At 38.7% G+C, this 18,078-nt stretch overlaps 1 protein-coding gene across 3 annotated transcripts in view; it reads left to right on the forward strand.

Annotated features, from left to right (window-relative positions):
• The window catches only part of LOC105484877 (complement C3d receptor 2), a 38,917-nt gene that overhangs the window by 14,623 nt on the left and 6,216 nt on the right, over positions 1-18,078 (forward strand). For 2 of the 3 annotated variants that reach the window (XM_011746975.2, XM_011746976.3), the window contains exons 2-18: positions 112-501; positions 2,109-2,297; positions 2,382-2,481; positions 2,731-2,813; positions 3,280-3,687; positions 4,328-4,504; positions 4,585-4,675; positions 5,010-5,086; positions 6,799-7,206; positions 7,574-7,750; positions 7,830-7,914; positions 8,261-8,343; positions 8,828-9,220; positions 10,269-10,454; positions 11,914-12,099; positions 13,286-13,309; positions 14,012-14,087. In XM_011746975.2, coding sequence (XP_011745277.2) covers positions 112-501; positions 2,109-2,297; positions 2,382-2,481; positions 2,731-2,813; positions 3,280-3,687; positions 4,328-4,504; positions 4,585-4,675; positions 5,010-5,086; positions 6,799-7,206; positions 7,574-7,750; positions 7,830-7,914; positions 8,261-8,343; positions 8,828-9,220; positions 10,269-10,454; positions 11,914-12,099; positions 13,286-13,309; positions 14,012-14,087 — 3,133 coding nt within the window. The remainder of the gene's footprint in view (positions 1-111; positions 502-2,108; positions 2,298-2,381; positions 2,482-2,730; positions 2,814-3,279; positions 3,688-4,327; positions 4,505-4,584; positions 4,676-5,009; positions 5,087-6,798; positions 7,207-7,573; positions 7,751-7,829; positions 7,915-8,260; positions 8,344-8,827; positions 9,221-10,268; positions 10,455-11,913; positions 12,100-13,285; positions 13,310-14,011; positions 14,088-18,078) is intronic. The other variant, XM_011746977.2, reaches the window with a different exon arrangement.

Raw genomic sequence — 18,078 nt, forward strand, 5'->3', positions numbered from 1 at the left:
TAAGTCTGTTTCTGAAAAAGTTGTGTGATATATATTTGGATATTTTACCTATATTTGAATATTTTATCACCATGATCAGTATGCCTACCAAATTCCTTTTCTACTTTTCAGGAATTTCTTGTGGCTCTCCTCCTCCTATCCTAAATGGCCGAATTAGTCATTATTCTACCCCCATCACTCTTGGTACTGTGATAAGGTACATATGTTCAAATGGCTTCCGCCTCATTGGAGAAAAAAATATAATTTGCATAACTAAAGACAAAGTGGTTGGAATCTGGGATAAACCTGCTCCTAAATGTGAATATTTCAATAAATATTCTACTTGCCCTGAGCCCATAGTACCAGGAGGATACAAAACTAGAGGCGCTGAACCACCCTACATACATGGTGATTTTGTGACATTTGCCTGTAAAACCAACTTTTCCATGAACGGAAACAAGTCTGTTTGGTGTCAGGCAAATAATAAGTGGGGACCGACACGACTACCAACCTGTGAAAGTGGTGAGTATGAAAAGAAAGCTGAGTTGGGAGGTGGGGTCTTGCTTTTCTGTGCAGACCACGCTTTGTACCCTCCTGAAGGACAAACAGTGTGAACATGTAATGATGGGGCTGGAAGAAGGAAACAAGGGAAAAGGTGAAAGTTATGGCTTCTTCATTTTTCTTCATGGAGGAATATAACTGCTCATTCAAAAAACATCAGTTGAGCAAAGGAATTTAAAGTACAATGGAAAAATGTAATTAAACATACCTAATAATTGAGTAGGGTAAGTTTTGCAAGGATGGGGCCAGAGTTTGTTGGGGTTGTAGGAATAGGGTGATTTTCAACTCTATATCTGTGTTACTGTTAAAATGAGAAGAAAGGTGGGATCTTATAGCAAAAATATACCCAATGGATTTGAAATTAATGTATAAGTATCTGCTAATACAGTCTGGCACAGGTGATATCCTTCTCTCTGTAGTCTCTGTAAACATGTTTTGAAGTTATCCACTATTTCCCCAAGTCATCTTCTGAGCCATCACATTTCAAATAAATGCCTTTGAAAATAGGGACCTACTGTAAATTCTTCATTCCTTTTCTTTTGGTTTGGTTTATGTTGCTGCTGAAATATAAATCTGAATTTGAATTTCACAATTACAAGAATTGGCAATATTTAACAAAAATTATACTATTAAATTAGGTATTTATTTTCTTAATAAAGAACAATCTTGACAAATTTTAAGCAGATTAAAGAGCTGACAAAACTGTTAAATTAGTATAAAATGGGATTGTATTTATTGATCAATTGATGAATAGATAGCATTGGAGAAAGGAGATCTTATGATAGTCAGAAAGCCTAATGACTGTTGAAAACAAGCTTTTGCAACGACTTAGACGGACGTATATGTATGGACATGGAAGGATATTGTATACATGTTGCTAAGTAGAGGAAGTAAGGCATAGAATATGTATTAGTTGTACACACACACTATATATGTATCATGCGTAGGATCCCAATAAACTGTATTACTAATATCTACCAGGATAGCCCTTGAAATGATAGCATGCTACTTTTGGAACAGAGAATAAGCTTAAGGATAGGGTGAGAATATAGGTGAAAACTGACATTTTTGGTAATTGAAGTTTTTCACAAGGCAAATGTAATTCACATAGTGTAACTAAAAATGAAAAATAATGTACTATTCATGGCTATTTATGGCATAAGATGGATACACTTAAACCATACCTGTTTGATCTTTAAAAGACTAGGTCAAAAGTTAATAACAACTGGCTACCATAGATCATGTGTTATTTATTTAGATCTGTATCCTAAGTCAGCATCTAGATCAAGCTTGTCCAACTTGCTGCCTGTGGACAGCATGTGGCCCAGGATGGCTTTGAATGTGGCCCAACAGAAATTCATAAACTTTCTTAAACCATTTTGAGATTTTTTTTGCAATTTTTTTAGCTCATCAGCTATCATTAGTGTTAGTGTATATTATGTGTGGCCCAAGACAATTTTTCTTCTTCCAATGTGGCCCAGGGAAGGCAAAAGATTGGACCCCCTTGATTCTAGATTGTGAAGGATGCATCATCTGATGGCTTTTTTTCCTGGTATGTGTGTGCAAAGTTTTCCCTCTGGAGTGTCCAGCACTTCCTATGATCCACAATGGACATCACACAAGCGAGAATGTCGGCTCCATTGCTCCAGGATTATCTGTGACTTACAGCTGTGAATCTGGTTACTTGCTTGTTGGAGAAAAGATCATTAACTGTTTGTCTTCGGGAAAATGGAGTGCTGTCCCCCCCACATGTGAAGGTACCCTAAATTTACAATCTATTTTAAGAATCTGGGCTGTTCTGTTATTTGCCACACATTTCTCATCTTTGGTTTGTGTTTTAGAGGCACGCTGTAAACCTCTAGGACGATTTCCCAATGGGAAGGTAAAGGAGCCCCCAATTCTCCAAGTTGGTGTAACTGCAAACTTTTTCTGTGATGAAGGGTGAGTGTCAGGATTATTTATGAGATTTAATTCATTTGGCTCGTGTGTACGTGGTGTGGACTATGAAACCTGCAGAAGGTTCCTCTGTGAGGATTTCTGGGCAGCCTGGGGTAGGGTTGTGAGAGGTAATGCTGATAAAAGGAACAGGAGCACACCGATTGAATGAACTTGTCTTGAACTGTAAGTAGAGGCTGCTGTTCTTCAGCACAAACTGCCTAATAGTTCTGAATGACAGTCTTCTGTCTCCAGGTATCAACTGCAAGGCCCATCTTCTAGTCGGTGTGTAATTGCTGGACAAGGAGTTGCTTGGACAAAAATGCCAGTATGTAAAGGTAGGCTAGGCAACGATGGTCTGACAGCACTGCATTCTCAGCTTAACTAAAAGCTTTTGGTTCAGTCATTGCCTTACGGACTCTTACAGAACACAGAACTCCTAGAGATCTTTAAGGACATGGTCTTCACCAAAGCATCCTTATATTTTGCTTCCTCAATTAAAATAGGGTTCCTAGGCTTTCCCCCCTCTGAAAGCTATGTAGACCTTCTAAGTAGGTAGCCAGACCATGTATGTAAAGAAAATTGTATATCTGGTAAAAGAAATCAAAGGATCAGTAGAGTACGTATACTCAGGAATGAAGCTTGAGAATCATACTTCTAAATTATGTTGCTTTAGCTGCCTTGATTGATTCATTATAGATTCAGATATCACTGTCCTAGGATAGTGGTATCAAGGAACATCTGGGGCATTCTTTGTTTTCAGTTCATCTATGATCTTGTCATTTCTTTCTGCAATTTCCCTAGAAATTTTTTGCCCATCACCTCCCCCTATTCTCAATGGAAGACATACAGGCAACTCACTAGCAAATGTCTCATATGGAAGCATAGTCACTTACACTTGTGACCCAGACCCAGAGGAAGGAGTGAACTTCATCCTTATTGGAGAGAACACTCTCCGTTGTACAGTTGATAGTCAGAAGACTGGGACCTGGAGTGGCCCTGCCCCACGCTGTGAACTTTCTACTTCTGCGGTTCAGTGTCCACGTCCCCAGGTCCTAAGAGGCCGAATAGTATCTGGGCAGAAAGATCGATATACCTATAACGACACTGTGATATTTGCTTGCACGTTTGGCTTCACTTTGAAGGGCAGCAAGCAAATCCGATGCAATGCCCAAGGCACGTGGGAGCCATCTGCACCAGTCTGTGAAAAGGGTGAGTGTTCCGGTACTCAGAAAAGGTGCTTCTGATTTGTTTTCTTGAAAAATTAGAAGAAGGGGTTATGAGCTTTAAGTAGGGCCTTGTCCAGTTTATATTCCTCTCAAATCTACTAAATGGAATCACTATAAATTTTGTAGAGGGCATTCTTATCACCAGCCCCCCACCATTGTTTTATTTTATGGGAATATGCTTGGGAAAATAAATGTGAGGAATCACTAAGTTTCCCATTTCTATAGGGGAAAAAGCCAGGAGAAAAATGCTGGTTTGTCTTAATAGTGACTTCTTAAAAGAGAAGTCATTCAATCCCTCATTCCTAGGGATATATCAGAATCTCCCATAAAAACATACAAGGTGATTCCTTATGAAGGAAAGAGACAGGAGAGGAGTTGCAGCACCCAGTGGAAACTGAACAACATCTGCAGCAGCCTAAGTGCAGAAAACAACAACAACAACAAAAGATTGGGAAACGGTGACCTAAAATTACCCAAAGTTGGTCTGCAACATACGTTCTGTATCATACAGCGGCCACCAGAGTGGAATTGTAGCATGAATGTCAATTTCTTTGGCTCAGTTTCTTTCTGTGGTTGTTTACTTAAGCAGCTATGTTTTGTTTTGTTTTTGTCCTTTCGTTTAGAATGCCAGGCCCCTCCTAACATCCTCAATGGGCAAAAAGAAGATAGACACACGGTCCGCTTTAACCCTGGAACATCTATAAAATATAGCTGTAACCCTGGCTATGTGCTGGTCGGAGAAGAATCCATACAGTGTACCTCTGAGGGGGTATGGACACCCCCTGTACCCCAATGCAAAGGTGCCAGGCCTCAAATGTAGACGTTTTGTTCACTTTAAGATTGCCTTGTATTAAATTCTCATCCTAGTTTCTTTTCTTAGTGGCAGTGTGTGAAGCTACAGGAAAGCAACTCTTGACAAAACCCCAGCACCAATTTATTAGACCAGATGTTAACTCTTCTTGCGATGAAGGGTGAGTGAAGGTTGACTCAGCCTGACTCAAGTCCGGTGTATCAGCACACCCTGCAGGATCTATGTAAGAGTTTGTGTCAGTACACCCTGCAAGCTCTGTGTAAGAGTTTGTCTCAGGTGCTTGCCTGTCACGTGGTTATGGTAGTGTCTGTCATACTATTTTTCCATGCATGGAAGTTATGCCTGTGCAATGAGAGGGTGGTGCTGATGTTGGCCACATTTTTGTTGTTATTGCTTCTTGGCCTGAAAGTAGTGAGTCTGCTTGGGAGCCCATGACTCTTGCTTAACTTAGTGGTCACCCGATGGCAAAATGACATACATGACTCTGTCTCTAGGTACAAGTTAAGTGGGAGTGTTTATCAGGAGTGTCAAGGTAGAACTCCTTGGTTTGTGGAGATTCGTCTTTGTAAAGGTGAGTAGCAAAAATGATACAGGAGCTGAAAAAATGTGAGATCTATACATTTCCTGGGAGATTTTTGTTTTGGGGCATGTTAGGGGAATTAGAGTATTAGATTATGTTCTATTAATTTTGCCAATAGTTATGGTTGCAGTTTTGCCATGCCTTTCTTTTGCTACCTTTTTCTTCACCAGTAACTTAAATGTACTTGGTTATTGATTCTATTTTGTGATTTATGATTATGGGAATAATGACAGCAGTGAGTATATGAGCCACCATTTTAATTTGGGTATACACAGTTTAGTGTAGAGAGTAAAGGATTGGTGTCAGATCTGAATTCACATTCTGTCTCTACTGCTTACTAGTGTGAGACCTTGAAGCAATTGTACAACTCCTCTGAAACTCTAGCCTTTCTTCTGTAAAATCTGCATAAGACTACAGACTAGGAAGTCCAGAGAATGTAAATAAAAAGTAAAAAGGGCCAGGTGCGGTAGCTCACACCTGTAATCCCAGCACTTTGGGAGGCCGAGGGGGGCAGATCACGAGGTCAGGAGATTGAGACCATCCTGGCTAACATGGTGAAACCCCGTCTGTACTAAAAATACAAAAAATTAGCTAGGAATAGTGGCATGTGCCTGTGGTCCTAGCTACTTGGGAGGCTGAGGCAGGAGAATCACTTGAACCCAGGAGGCGAAGCCTGCAGTGAGCTGAGATCACACCACTGCACTCCAGCCTAGGCAACAGAGTAAGACTCCATCAAAAAGTAAAATAAAATAAAATAAAAATAAAATTTAAAAAAGACTACAGATTTCAAATTATTCAAATTAAATTGTACTACTGCTACTTTCTAAATGAGGAAACTGCCTATCACAAAGTAGGTGCTCATTTAACAATAAGTTTTCTCAGCTAACCATATAAATTATCATATCAGCTGCACACAGTGGCTCATGCCTGTAATCCCAGCACTTTGGAGAGGCCAAGGCAGCCGGATCACAAGGTCAGGAGATTGAGACCATCCTGGCTAACACGGTGAAACCCTGTCTCTACTAAAATGCAAAAAGCTAGCTGGGCATGGTGTCGCACACCTGTAGTCCCAGCTACTCGGGAGGCTGAGGCAGGAGAATGGCATGAACCCGGGAGGCGGAGCTTGCAATGAGCCGAGATCGCGCCACTGCACTCCAGCCTGACACAGTGAGACTCCATCTCAAAAAAAAGAAAAAAAAGAAAGAAAGAAAGAAAGAAAGAAAGAAAGAAAGAAAGAAAGAAAGAAAGAAAGAAAGAAAGAAAGAAAGAAAGAAAGAAAGAAAGAAAGAAAAACTATCATATCACCTCAGCCCAAAGAGAGTACTCAAGAAAGCCTAATTCTATTCCCTTGTGTCTTTTATTCTCCTATTGCCTAGTTAAGAAGAATTCTTCTTTTAATTAGCAATTTACTATTGGGCCTAAACTCATAGTTAAGAAGAATTCTTCTTTTAATTAGCAATTTACTATTGGGCCTAAACTCATAATGTGATATTAATCAACCACATTCACTTTTAATAAAGATTTTCTTTCCTATGAAATGTGTCTAAATTGAATGTTACATACTTAATGAGCTTTCACATAACTCACATCATGAAAATGTACCCATACCATCCAGGAAACAATAGATTCATAGCCAACATCATTTCTGTTCTTTGGTGTTTAATACAGGAACTCAATTCTACAGTATCTTTTCATCTCTCTAGAAATCACTTGCCCACCACCCCCTGTTATCTACAATGGAAAACACACCGGGAGTTCCTTAGAAGATTTTCCATACGGAACCACGGTCACTTACACATGTAACCCCGGGCCAGAAAGAGAAGTGGAATTCAGCCTCATTGGAGAGAGCACCATCCGTTGTACAAGCAATGATCAAGAAAGAGGCACCTGGAGTGGCCCGGCTCCCCTATGTGAACTTTCCCTCCTTGCTGTCCAATGCTCACATGTCCATGTTGCAAATGGATATAAGATATCTGGCAAGGAAGCCCCATATTTCTACAATGACACTGTGACATTCAAGTGTTTTAATGGATTTACTTTGAAGGGCAGTAGTCAGATTCGTTGCAAAGCTAATAACACCTGGGATCCTGAAACACCAGTTTGTGAAAAAGGTAAAAACCCAATAAGGGGGAAAGAAAAGGAGAGATTTACTTAATTATTCTTGTTTATTATCTCACACCCAAAACCGCATCATGGAAAGAGGCAAGAGGGGCACAGATTACTTTCCATTTCTTCCATCCTGTAATAGATGTTCTCTGTGGTGTGTGTGTTCATGCGAATGCCCACTTGGATCTGGGATCTATTCAGGGTAGATAAGGAGAGAGCCTTCTTAAAGAGCAAACAGCATTCAGTGGTGAATTTGAGCTTCATGATCTTTGGCAGCAGAGTTTCAGATTGTCTGTCCAATGTTGTACACTTAGTGTTCTTCAGTAGAAATTCCTCCGTGTTGGTATTTATGTAGGGAGTTTTTCTCTTCAGGCTGCCAGCCACCTCCTGGGCTCCACCATGGTCGGCATACAGGTGGAAATACGGTCTTCTTTGTCTCTGGGATGACTGTAGACTACACTTGTGACCCTGGCTACTTGCTTGTGGGAAACAAATCCATTCACTGTATGCCTTCAGGAAATTGGAGTCCTTCTGCCCCGCGGTGTGAAGGTACTTTCAGTTCCAGAGTTGTCCTTCTCTTTGATATGAGACATCTATAAATACTGTAATTCCATCCTTGCTTCTCCAGAAACATGCCAGCCTGTGAGAGAGGATCTTCAAGAACTTCCAGTTGGTTCACGTGTGGAGCTAGTTAATACATCCTGCCAAGATGGGTGAGTATGAAATGTTCTATTCTGAGAAAAGGTCTCCACCTCGTTTTGTGGATTAACTCGACCTTCAACTTGTCTTGGTGGAATCCTTTAGAGGCTCCTCATTGTCACATGCATGGAGAATATGAGGTTCCAATGGCCTAACTAGCAACTCTGACTCTTCAGTCCTCTCTTGACATGGAAAGGGCTTTGCTTAACTCAAAAGTAGTTTATTTTTTTTTTTACTTGGAGGACCAAGAATTTCAACTCCTCTCTGCCAAAGTTCTTATTTAGAAGTCCCTTTGTGCATGTGGTTTGAAGAGATGTGATATTGGGAACAGGAAATGCATTATAATCTGTCTCTCTGTAGGTACTGGTTGACTGGACATACTTACCACAAGTGTCAAGATGATGAAAATGGAATTTGGTTCAAAAAGATTCCACTTTGTAAAGGTAAGTTAGAAAAAATAAAAGCCTGACCATGGTAATGGAGGACTAGAGAGGGCAGGTTGCTGAAGAACTAGTCTACCACTGCTTTGGCAGTCTTAGGGATCTCCCTCATTGGAGGTTAGATATGAAAAATCTTATGGTGTTGGTCAGCATGGACACTGAGAAACATTGTCAAGTAGAAAGTATTTTCCATGCATCTGCTAATTTTGCTAATAACAAAATACATAGCCCATATTCCTAGGTCATGGGAACATAGCTGTATTTCTTTCTTCCTTTACACTTTATTTTCTGAATGTTTATGGAGTATATAGTACTCATATATATTGAATAAAGTTGTTTTTTAAAAAAGCATAATCCATATTCCAAAATTTAAGTTATTTTTTGTTATGTGAAATATATGCAGTTGCATATTGTCATTTGTACCTGAATGAAGACCGCTTACCTTGAGGTACTAGCTGAGACAGAATTCCCTAAATCTCTTCCGCAGTTATTCACTGTCACCCTCCACCAGTGATTGTCAATGGGAAGCACACAGGCATGAAGGCAGAAAACTTTCTATATGGAAATGAAGTCTCTTATGAATGTGACCAAGGATTCTATCTCCTGGGAGAGAAAAAATTGCAGTGCAGAAGTGATTCTAAAGGACATGGATCTTGGAGTGGGCCTTCCCCACAGTGCTTACAATCTCCTCCTGTGACTAGCTGCCCTAACCCAGAAGTCAAACACGGGTACAAGCTGAATAAAACGCTTTCTGCATATTCCCACGATGACATAGTGTATGTTGACTGCCATCCCGGCTTCATCATGAACGGTAGTCGCGTGATTAGGTGTCATACTGATAACACATGGGTGCCAGGTGTGCCAACTTGTATCAAAACAGGTAAGATACTTGAAGAAATAAATTATGGGATGTTGTACAGAGTAAAGAAAAAAGGTTTTGAATCTGCACTTGACATTCTGCCTAAAGAAAAGCATCTAAGAGCTAAGGCCATTATATTGTTTTACAAGATATCTGCCTTTTCCTATCTTCTCACTTGATTGTTTGTTTTCTCTTTCCTTTCTCAGTGTATTGAGCAATAAATAGTACATGAAAGGATAATGGCTAACTTCCAAATTGATAGAGTCTCCAAAACTGTTATTCTTATGACTTTAGTATAAGAAAAATGCACATACATTTTTGGCAAATGATTGGCAGTAATATTGCTAATAATTTGATATTTAAGGCTATGTTGCCAGCCAAAAAGAGAACTTTGGGTGTTCTGGAGAATTAATTGGCCCTCCAACCCATTGAGTTGTCTTTCTTGTCATTGTAGTTATCATTTGGCAGCCTTATTCCTGTCCATGACTATCTACAGCAGAGGCTGCTGATTGGCGACCCAAGAATTGGAACTCAGCTCCACAGAATGGTTGTCTTTGGCCAGCACAGTAATCTTAAGTGAAACCCATCTTCAGTGGAAGATAAATAGTGAGCTTGTGAGCCAAGAGAGCCCCCTTTGCTTCCTGGCAAGGCACCAGTAACTTGAGCTGAGCAGTGGCTGCCACTTTTAGAAGGACAGGGGCTCTCTGACTTGTCGTATCTGGTGGCTTCACTTCCTAGCTCTCGTAGACATTTGAAGGTGTAACCCTGTCTGCTATTTAAAGGGAAAAGAAAAGAAAACTGTTGGCTGATGGATTACCATTGTGAACTGTATCCGTTAATGTTTCATTACCTTATTTTTTAACACTTTTCTTCAAATCATGTTGGCTGTCAGTAGGAAATGCAGGTCTCCGTCCAGTGTTGCCGGTCTGGGTGGAATGAATGAGTGTTTCTGGACACCAGTTAGTTGGTTTGTTGCCTCTGGCCTTCCTGTATCGCTATCACCCAGAAACAGTACAGGCTATGTGTTTCTCTGAGCTGAGTTAAAGACCCTTTCTTATTGGTGTCTAAGCCTTCGTAGGGTGTCAGCCTCCGCCTAAGACCCCCAACGGGAACCATACTGGTGGAAACATAGCTCGGTTTTCCCCTGGAATGTCAATCCTGTACAGCTGTGACCAAGGCTACCTGCTGGTGGGAGAGGCACTCCTTCTTTGCACACATGAGGGAACCTGGAACCGACCCGCCCCTCATTGTAAAGGTGCTTTGTCTATTTTTTATTCTTATTTTTATATCAAATTTGTGCCAAAGTTGGGTACTTTCAACTTAAAATAGCCAAAGAAATGCATTAATTGCCTCATTACATTAAATGCTTTAATTAGATCAATACAGTCATTAATCTAAATATTTCAAAATAATAAAAAATGTCTCAGGCTGTAGTCTATCTGGTGAATGACCACTTATGTAGTCATTTACACATAGAAAGTTGGAGTATGTCTGTAAATTAAACAACTATAGCACGGATTGTATTTATACACTGTAGTTACAGTTATGATAAGTGGGTATTTGATAAAGTACCAATAAAAAGCACAGCAATCTTTTGAGAATATTTACTGAGCGTTGGTGGGATTATGGGTACATTTTTATAAAAGTTTCAGAAAGTCATTTTCATTATCATAAACAGTGCTTATGAAATATGACTAGTAAATTAGTATCTAGTATTTGTTGATCACTTTTTACTCTATGCCAGACACTGTGCACAGCACCTTACATGCATTATTTCATTTAGTCTTCATGAGAGCCACATGAGGTTGGTGCCATGATTATCCATGTTTCATAGATGAGGTTTCAGTAGCATGGAGAGATTTAGAACTCACCCAAAGTCACACATCTAGGAAGTACTAGAGCCAGGCTTCAAATCCAAGATCTCACTGTATGAGTCCATTCTCACACTGCTAATAAAGACATATCCGAAACTGGGTAATTTATAAAGGAAAGAGGTTTAATGGACTCACAGTTCCACATGGCTGGGGAAGCCTCACAATCATGGTGGAAGGTGAAGGAGGAGCAAAGGCACATCTTACATGGTGGCAAGCAATAGAACATGTACAGGAGAACTGTCCTTTATAAACCATCAGATCTCATGAGACTTATTTAGTATCACAAAAACAGCACAGGAAAACCCACCCCCATGATCCAATGACCTCTCACCAAGTCCCTCCCATGACACATGGAGATTATGGGAGCTACAATTCAACATGAGATTTGAGTGGGAACACAGCTAAATCGTATCACTCACACTAATGATGACTATACCGAAAAGATGAAAGAAATGAGAAAGCATACACTTGTATGAAGAATTAGAGAGCAAAACTAGAAGCAGAAAAAAAAACGGTAATTCAGAATAATTAGTAATATTACCAATTCAGCCCTCACCATTTCTCCAAGAAGCCATTAAAATTATCCATCACTGTTTGGATAGAAACTGAAGCAAAAACTAAAAAATACAATCTGGCTTAAATTACCCAGAGGTTATTGAGATAGAGGGCTGACAGTAAAAGACTGTGTCGAGGATATTGTCTTATCCTATTTCAGTGCAGCTTTCCTTACTGAGAGTGAAACAGGTTGGTTTTGTAAATCTTTCTACTAAGGGAAATCTCTGTTTTCTTGGTAAAAGACCAAAATTTGACTGTGCTTGAATTAGATTTCTTTAATTTCAGAGGTAAACTGTAGCTCACCAGCAGATATGGATGGAATCCAGAAGGGGCTGGAACCGAGGAAAATGTATCAGTATGGAGCTGTTGTAACTCTGGAGTGTGAAGATGGATATATGCTGGAAGGCAGTTCCCAGAGCCAGTGCCAGGCAGATCACCAATGGAACCCTCCCCTGGCGGTTTGCAGATCCCGTAAGTACCACGGGCTTCACCGCCGCTTGTAACTGGCTAAAGGAGAGAAGAGAGTGAGGGTTTCCCAAAGTGTGGAGAGTCCTGGGTTTTAAATTGACATAGGTTTGTGACCAGTGGTATAATTACAGAGGAACTTGAAGTCGGTGGTCTATTCTAGAAAAAACACAGCTTGGCCAGGTGCGTGACTCCTGCCTGTGATATCAGAATTTTGGGAGGCTGAGGCAGGAGGATTACTTGAGCCTAGGACTTTAAGACCAGCCTGGGCAATGTAGTGAGACCTGGTCTCTATAAAAAAATAAAAATAAATAAATAAATAAAAAGCCAGGCATGGAGGTGTGCAACTGTGGCCCCAGCTACTTGGGTAGCTGAGATGGGAGGATCACTTCAGCCCAGGAGGTCAAAGCTGCAGTGAGCCATGATTGCACCACTGCACTCTAGCCTGGGCAACAGAGTAAGACCCTGTCAAAAAAAAACAAAAGGAAAGGAAGGAAAAGGAAGAAAAGAAGGAAAGAAAATAAGAAAGAAAAAGGAAAAGAAAAAACACAGCTTTCTTAGGAAGGGGAAAGTGAAGAAAAGAAAATAGAGAGAAACACTAATTTAAAAGGAGCAAAAATGTGAAACCAAGCAACCTGACATTTTGAAAGGAGTTGCTGCATAGACCACCCTACATGATGAATCTGAGTTAATAAGTGCTTACAATTTGACAGGGAACAGAAATAGGTTAAATAACTAGTTGTTACAGTTAATATTTGCATTCTAACCTGAGAAATCTCTGATTATAAAGTTGAGTATTTTGGTTTTGTCATTGGTGAACTCCCCCAACCTACTTAGAGTGGGGAAAAAAAAAAAAAGCCCAGTGAGTTGTTACATAAAAAGCAAGTGGGTATAACTCAAGGTTCCAATACATCTTTTTTATCTGTTTGTTTTTTTAAAAATGGAGACAAGGTCTCATGATGTTGCCCAGGTTGGTCTCAAACTCCTGAGCTCAAGTGATCTTCCCACCTTGGCCTCTCAAAGTGCCAGGATTACAGGCATATGCCACTGTGCCTGGCTCCAATACATCTTTTAAATCAACTTGGAAGGGAGCTAGAGTGTTGATTTCTGGGACACTACCATGAAACATGGGGCTACATTGAATTATGACACTAGACTGATAATCATTTTCATGATTTTGTATTATTTTTAGGTTCACTTGCTCCTGTCCTTTCTGGTAAGTCTTCTTAAATACTGGAAGAAAAGCTCTTATAATGTTTTTTAAAAAATTGTAATGCTAGAAGTCTTATATCCTATCTGACGATAATATTTAACTCATAGGGGATGTTCTTTTTTTGGTGTTTTAAAGATATTTCAATGTACATGTCACATTACAAAATGTTACTTTGGCATAGAGTTGGATAAATTATTTGAACAGCCAGCTCTTTCTTCTTTTTAAATTGATACTTTAGTTTTTATTAACTCTTGGTCTTTGGCTTGATTTGGTCTATTGAAATAGGCAGGCTTCTTCTGCTGTAGTAAAATATATTTCACAGCTGAGGGTTCAATGTTGTTATGCAAAATTATAAGAACCTGGTATCCTGTGCTCCTAATTTCTATTCTTGAGATTTCTCTCTTGTCACCTCAGTGACAAGATTGTTACTAATAAAACTAAAAGGAACAGAAAAACTCAGTGAAAAGTTGACTGGAACCTTGTGGTCATATGCTTGGTGCTCTAGATTAAATGTGGACTGGGTCAAATCAGAAAAACCTTAAACTCAACTATGATTATTCAGGAATTCAGTGTTTATGTCCAAGAAAGGCTAAGTATGAGTCACATAACATTTTCCTCTCCACTAGCAATAGACCCCACAATCAGCTCAGAACAATGTAGGTGATAGTCTTCTGGCATTTGATACTTGCTGGATTTTTCTTCTAGGTATTGCTGCAGGTTTGATACTTCTTATCTTCTTGATTGTTGTTACCTTATGCATGATATCAAAACACAGAGAACGGTAAGTTCAGATGCAAATGCATGCTTGACCAACATGCACAAATGGTTTTGGCTTCTTATCTGAAACTAAACACAGAAGCACAAGTTATGTGAAATAAATACTGCAGTGTGATAACTAAATGAAGTATCTCGTGCTATACAAAAGGAAGACTTTTCTGTAGTACTTAAGAGATATCAAACACTTACCTTATTTTATTGAATGATGTTTATTCAGACAGTATATTGTCAATAAATCTAGAGAATAGGAAAAAAGTCCCAGTGGGAACAACTGCAAATATTTTGGTGTATTCCTACCTGATCTTTTTCGTATATTTTTTCTCTCTTTAAACTGAAATTTTGTCATTTTCATCTTCTGTCTTGACTTTTTTCATTTAGACTCATGTTTATATTTTTATGTCTTTAAGTCATGTTTTCAGTTACTAAATAGCATATTATTCTACTCTGTGTATTTATGTGTGTTAAGTTGCTTCCAAATTTACTTTGATAATGTACAAAGATATGAGTAATACCTCTGGCTAAACCTTTTTTCACACCCATTTATTTCCTTAGAATAGATTTCTAGAATTACTAAAGATAAGTGCATGAGCATTTAATATACTTGATAACTATTGTCAGATGACTTGCCAGAAAGTTTGTTCTTAGTAATAGTTAATGTACCTGAATATGTTGTGTTTCTCAACCCCTTTTCCTGCTTCATTGATTTGCCTGTTCTTCCATTACAAACCACTTTGTGTTTAATTAATACTTTTATGTTACTATATCTGGTAGGGCAAGAATTCACACTACAATTTTATCGGACTTTCCTCCTGTTCTCTTCTGTTTGTTCCTATAGGTGATTTTTAGAATCATTTGTAATTTCAAAAAAATTGTGATTACATTTAAGTCGATAGATTAATTTGTGAGAAACTGGCATCTTTTCTGTAATGTCTTCCCATTCAGAAACATATTAGGTCTTTCCATTTGATCAAGTAATCTTTTCTCTCCATTAGTCATTTTCATGATTACTTAAATATTAACTGTATTACTAGGTTTCTATGTTTTGGTATGTTGTATTTTCTTATCCAGAAATTAGATATATTTTACATATTATTTTTAATTATTTTTAAACACCTGAATCCATTGGGAATTTATTTTATGGTATGGTAGCTGAAGTAAACCTACTTGTACTTTTTTTCTCTATATATTCAATTTTTTCAAAACCTATTTTGAGTAAACCATCCCTTCAACATTGGTTCGTAGTTTTCTTTATCAGATAAAGCACGCTTATTCAATTCTTATGTACACTGGGGCTTATGTCAGAGATATCTGACATAGATATGCAAGATAGATCATATTCCACTGATCAGCCTGTCTCTTTGAGCCAGAGCTACTCTATTAGTAAATGTAGCTTTATAATAGCTTTTTCTGAGATATGTTCCCCCTCTTTAAAACTATTTTGAAATTTTCTTCTATTTATTTTTGCAGATAGGCTATAGAATTATTTGCACCGCAACTACACCTCCCACACCCTAGAAAAATAAAATAAAATGTTAGATCATTGATAGGAAGTGCCTTAAACCTACATATTTGTTTGGGAAGAACTGACCTTTTCATGATATTCACTATTTCCTTCCAGAAACACCAGATGACTAATTATTCAGATGTTTTGTTATATCTCAGTTAAAATTTAATAGATTACTTCATATAAGCTACATAGACATAAAAGTATCTTATTTTTATTGCTTTATAAATAGAATCATTTTTGGTTATGTCTTATAAGTAATTGCAAATGATATCTAGGAAAGTCTATCTTTATACAATCATTAATTCTAATAGCTTTTCAGTGAGTTACCCAATCATCTAAGTAGAAAACTGTATTTTCTACCAATTATTATTATTGGTAGAAATAATTTCTACCTCCTATCTACTGATTATACATTTTCCTTTATTGGTTTTTGTCTCATTTTACTGAGAAGAATTTTAAGGAAAATCTTCAATACTATCAGGGAATATTGGCATATTTTAACCTTTATTTTTAATATAAAGCCTCCTGTGTTTTTTCACTAAAAATGATACTGCATCCTTTTTTCTTTTCTATGTTACAGAAAGTGTATTTCTAGTCACAAATGTTGTTTTTCCCTATTTAAAATCACTGAAAAATCTTGTTTCCCTTCTTTAATATATCTTTTATATCACTATAAATATTTGCATACGTTTTTAAAATACAAAAGGAAATATGCTTGTTGTAGCAAATTAAATAGTTTATAAAGAAATTGAATAGTCTCTTCCACTGCACAACTGCTGCTGCCTTCAAGTTCAACATGTTAAGTTGATAGATATCAGCGATTTGCTGTAGACACTTTCATATGTTGCTCTATCTTATATATACATGCATGGCTTTTAAAACATTTGGGAAGTAATGTTAGAGAAATAGAAGTCATGTGAAAAGAGGTAATGACCACGTCCATTCATTCTTTTCTTGCACAACAACAGCTGAGTGCCTACTATGTCTTAGCACTATACTAGGCTAGAATAACAAAGCCTAGTAGCATATGGCCTCTGTCATCAAGGAGGTCACAGCCTGGTAAAGGAGGACAAGCATGTCACTAAACAAGTACCATAAAATAATGTCGCCATGGTGGATTATATGATATTTGGTGAGGATGCAAAGCAAATGGTCAATATTTGGGAGTTTTAATCAGGAAAAGTTTCAATGTGGAAGAGATGTTTCCGGTGAGCCTCAAGAGAGTGTAGACAAGGAGATAAAGGCATTCCAGACAGAAAAAGCAGTTTGAATAAAGGCCCAGAGGCTTGGCTTTCCATCATGTATTGTAAGGACTACATAACCCATTTGAAATGGCTAGGAAATTGTGTGTGTGATGGTGATTGAAAGTAAAAGTGGCATAGCTTTAGGTGGAGGCATGCCATTAAAGGAAGAAAAAAAAAAACTCTGACACATAAATCTTGTGGAAGGTATAGAATACTGATATGTGCAAAGGATACATTTTTAGCAAAGCATACCGTCAGGTGTTGGCCTCGGATATTATATGTGCATAGGTTCGTGAGTCTTTGTGCATGCTAGTGTTAGGGCGGATAATCCAATGAAGTCTTACCAACTCTCAGGTAGCTCAGACTGGGGAGATGACAAAGTCATGCCACCTAAAACATGTCACCAAAAAGCTTCAGCAAAATTCATTTAGTGTGCCAAGTCCTCTGGATCTATCATTTACCCTGCCACCAGTGCCATCTGATGCCATAGCTCAGTTATGTACTTCCTAGTCTAGGCTCAGACATGAAGGGGTTGCACTGAAACTATGTACTGAGGGTATCTACAACCTGGGCAGTTTGTTCTAGGCTGGGGGCGCGAGGGTAAGGGCTGCCTATGGGGTTCTGGCTGTGCTGTACAGTTAGCGTGTACTTAGAGTGTAGAGTTTACCAGAGTGTGTGCCACACAACCCTGTTTTCATGAATAACTTCAGAAAAAAAAAAAAAGGTGTTCTATGGCAAATAAGATTTGGACATACTGCACACTGTATTTTTTTCTTGTGGAGACTCACAAGGACCATGAGAATATTTAATAAGAGGTTCTTTGCTATCAAGAGGACAGGATTTCCAGGACTTGGTGACATGCTTGATGTGGGGAGAAGGAGGCACATAGAATGGCTCACATGAAGGTGATGACGTGGACTCCCTAACTCATTAAAAGAGGAGGGGGGCAGGTTTGTGAGGGAAGATGAGGAGTTCGTTTCTGACCTGTTACTTTGAGGTACTCATGATTTAGGGTTGGGAGAAGGGTCTGGACCCAGGTGGGTGAGACTTAAATCAAAATGGAAGCTGTGGGACCAAAAAGGACAGAATAGATAAAAATTGGGATGAGAACAGCCCTCAGAAGAACAGTAATGTTCAAAAGGCGGAAAGTGAAAGAAGAGAGGTAGGGGGAAAACTAGGAGAGAGTAATGTCACAGAATTCAAGGAGAAAAGGGTCTCAAAAAAAATAGGGATGTCATTTGCAG

This window comes from Macaca nemestrina, chromosome 1 (assembly GCF_043159975.1).
Source record: "Macaca nemestrina isolate mMacNem1 chromosome 1, mMacNem.hap1, whole genome shotgun sequence".
NCBI classification, from domain to species: domain Eukaryota; kingdom Metazoa; phylum Chordata; class Mammalia; order Primates; family Cercopithecidae; genus Macaca; species Macaca nemestrina.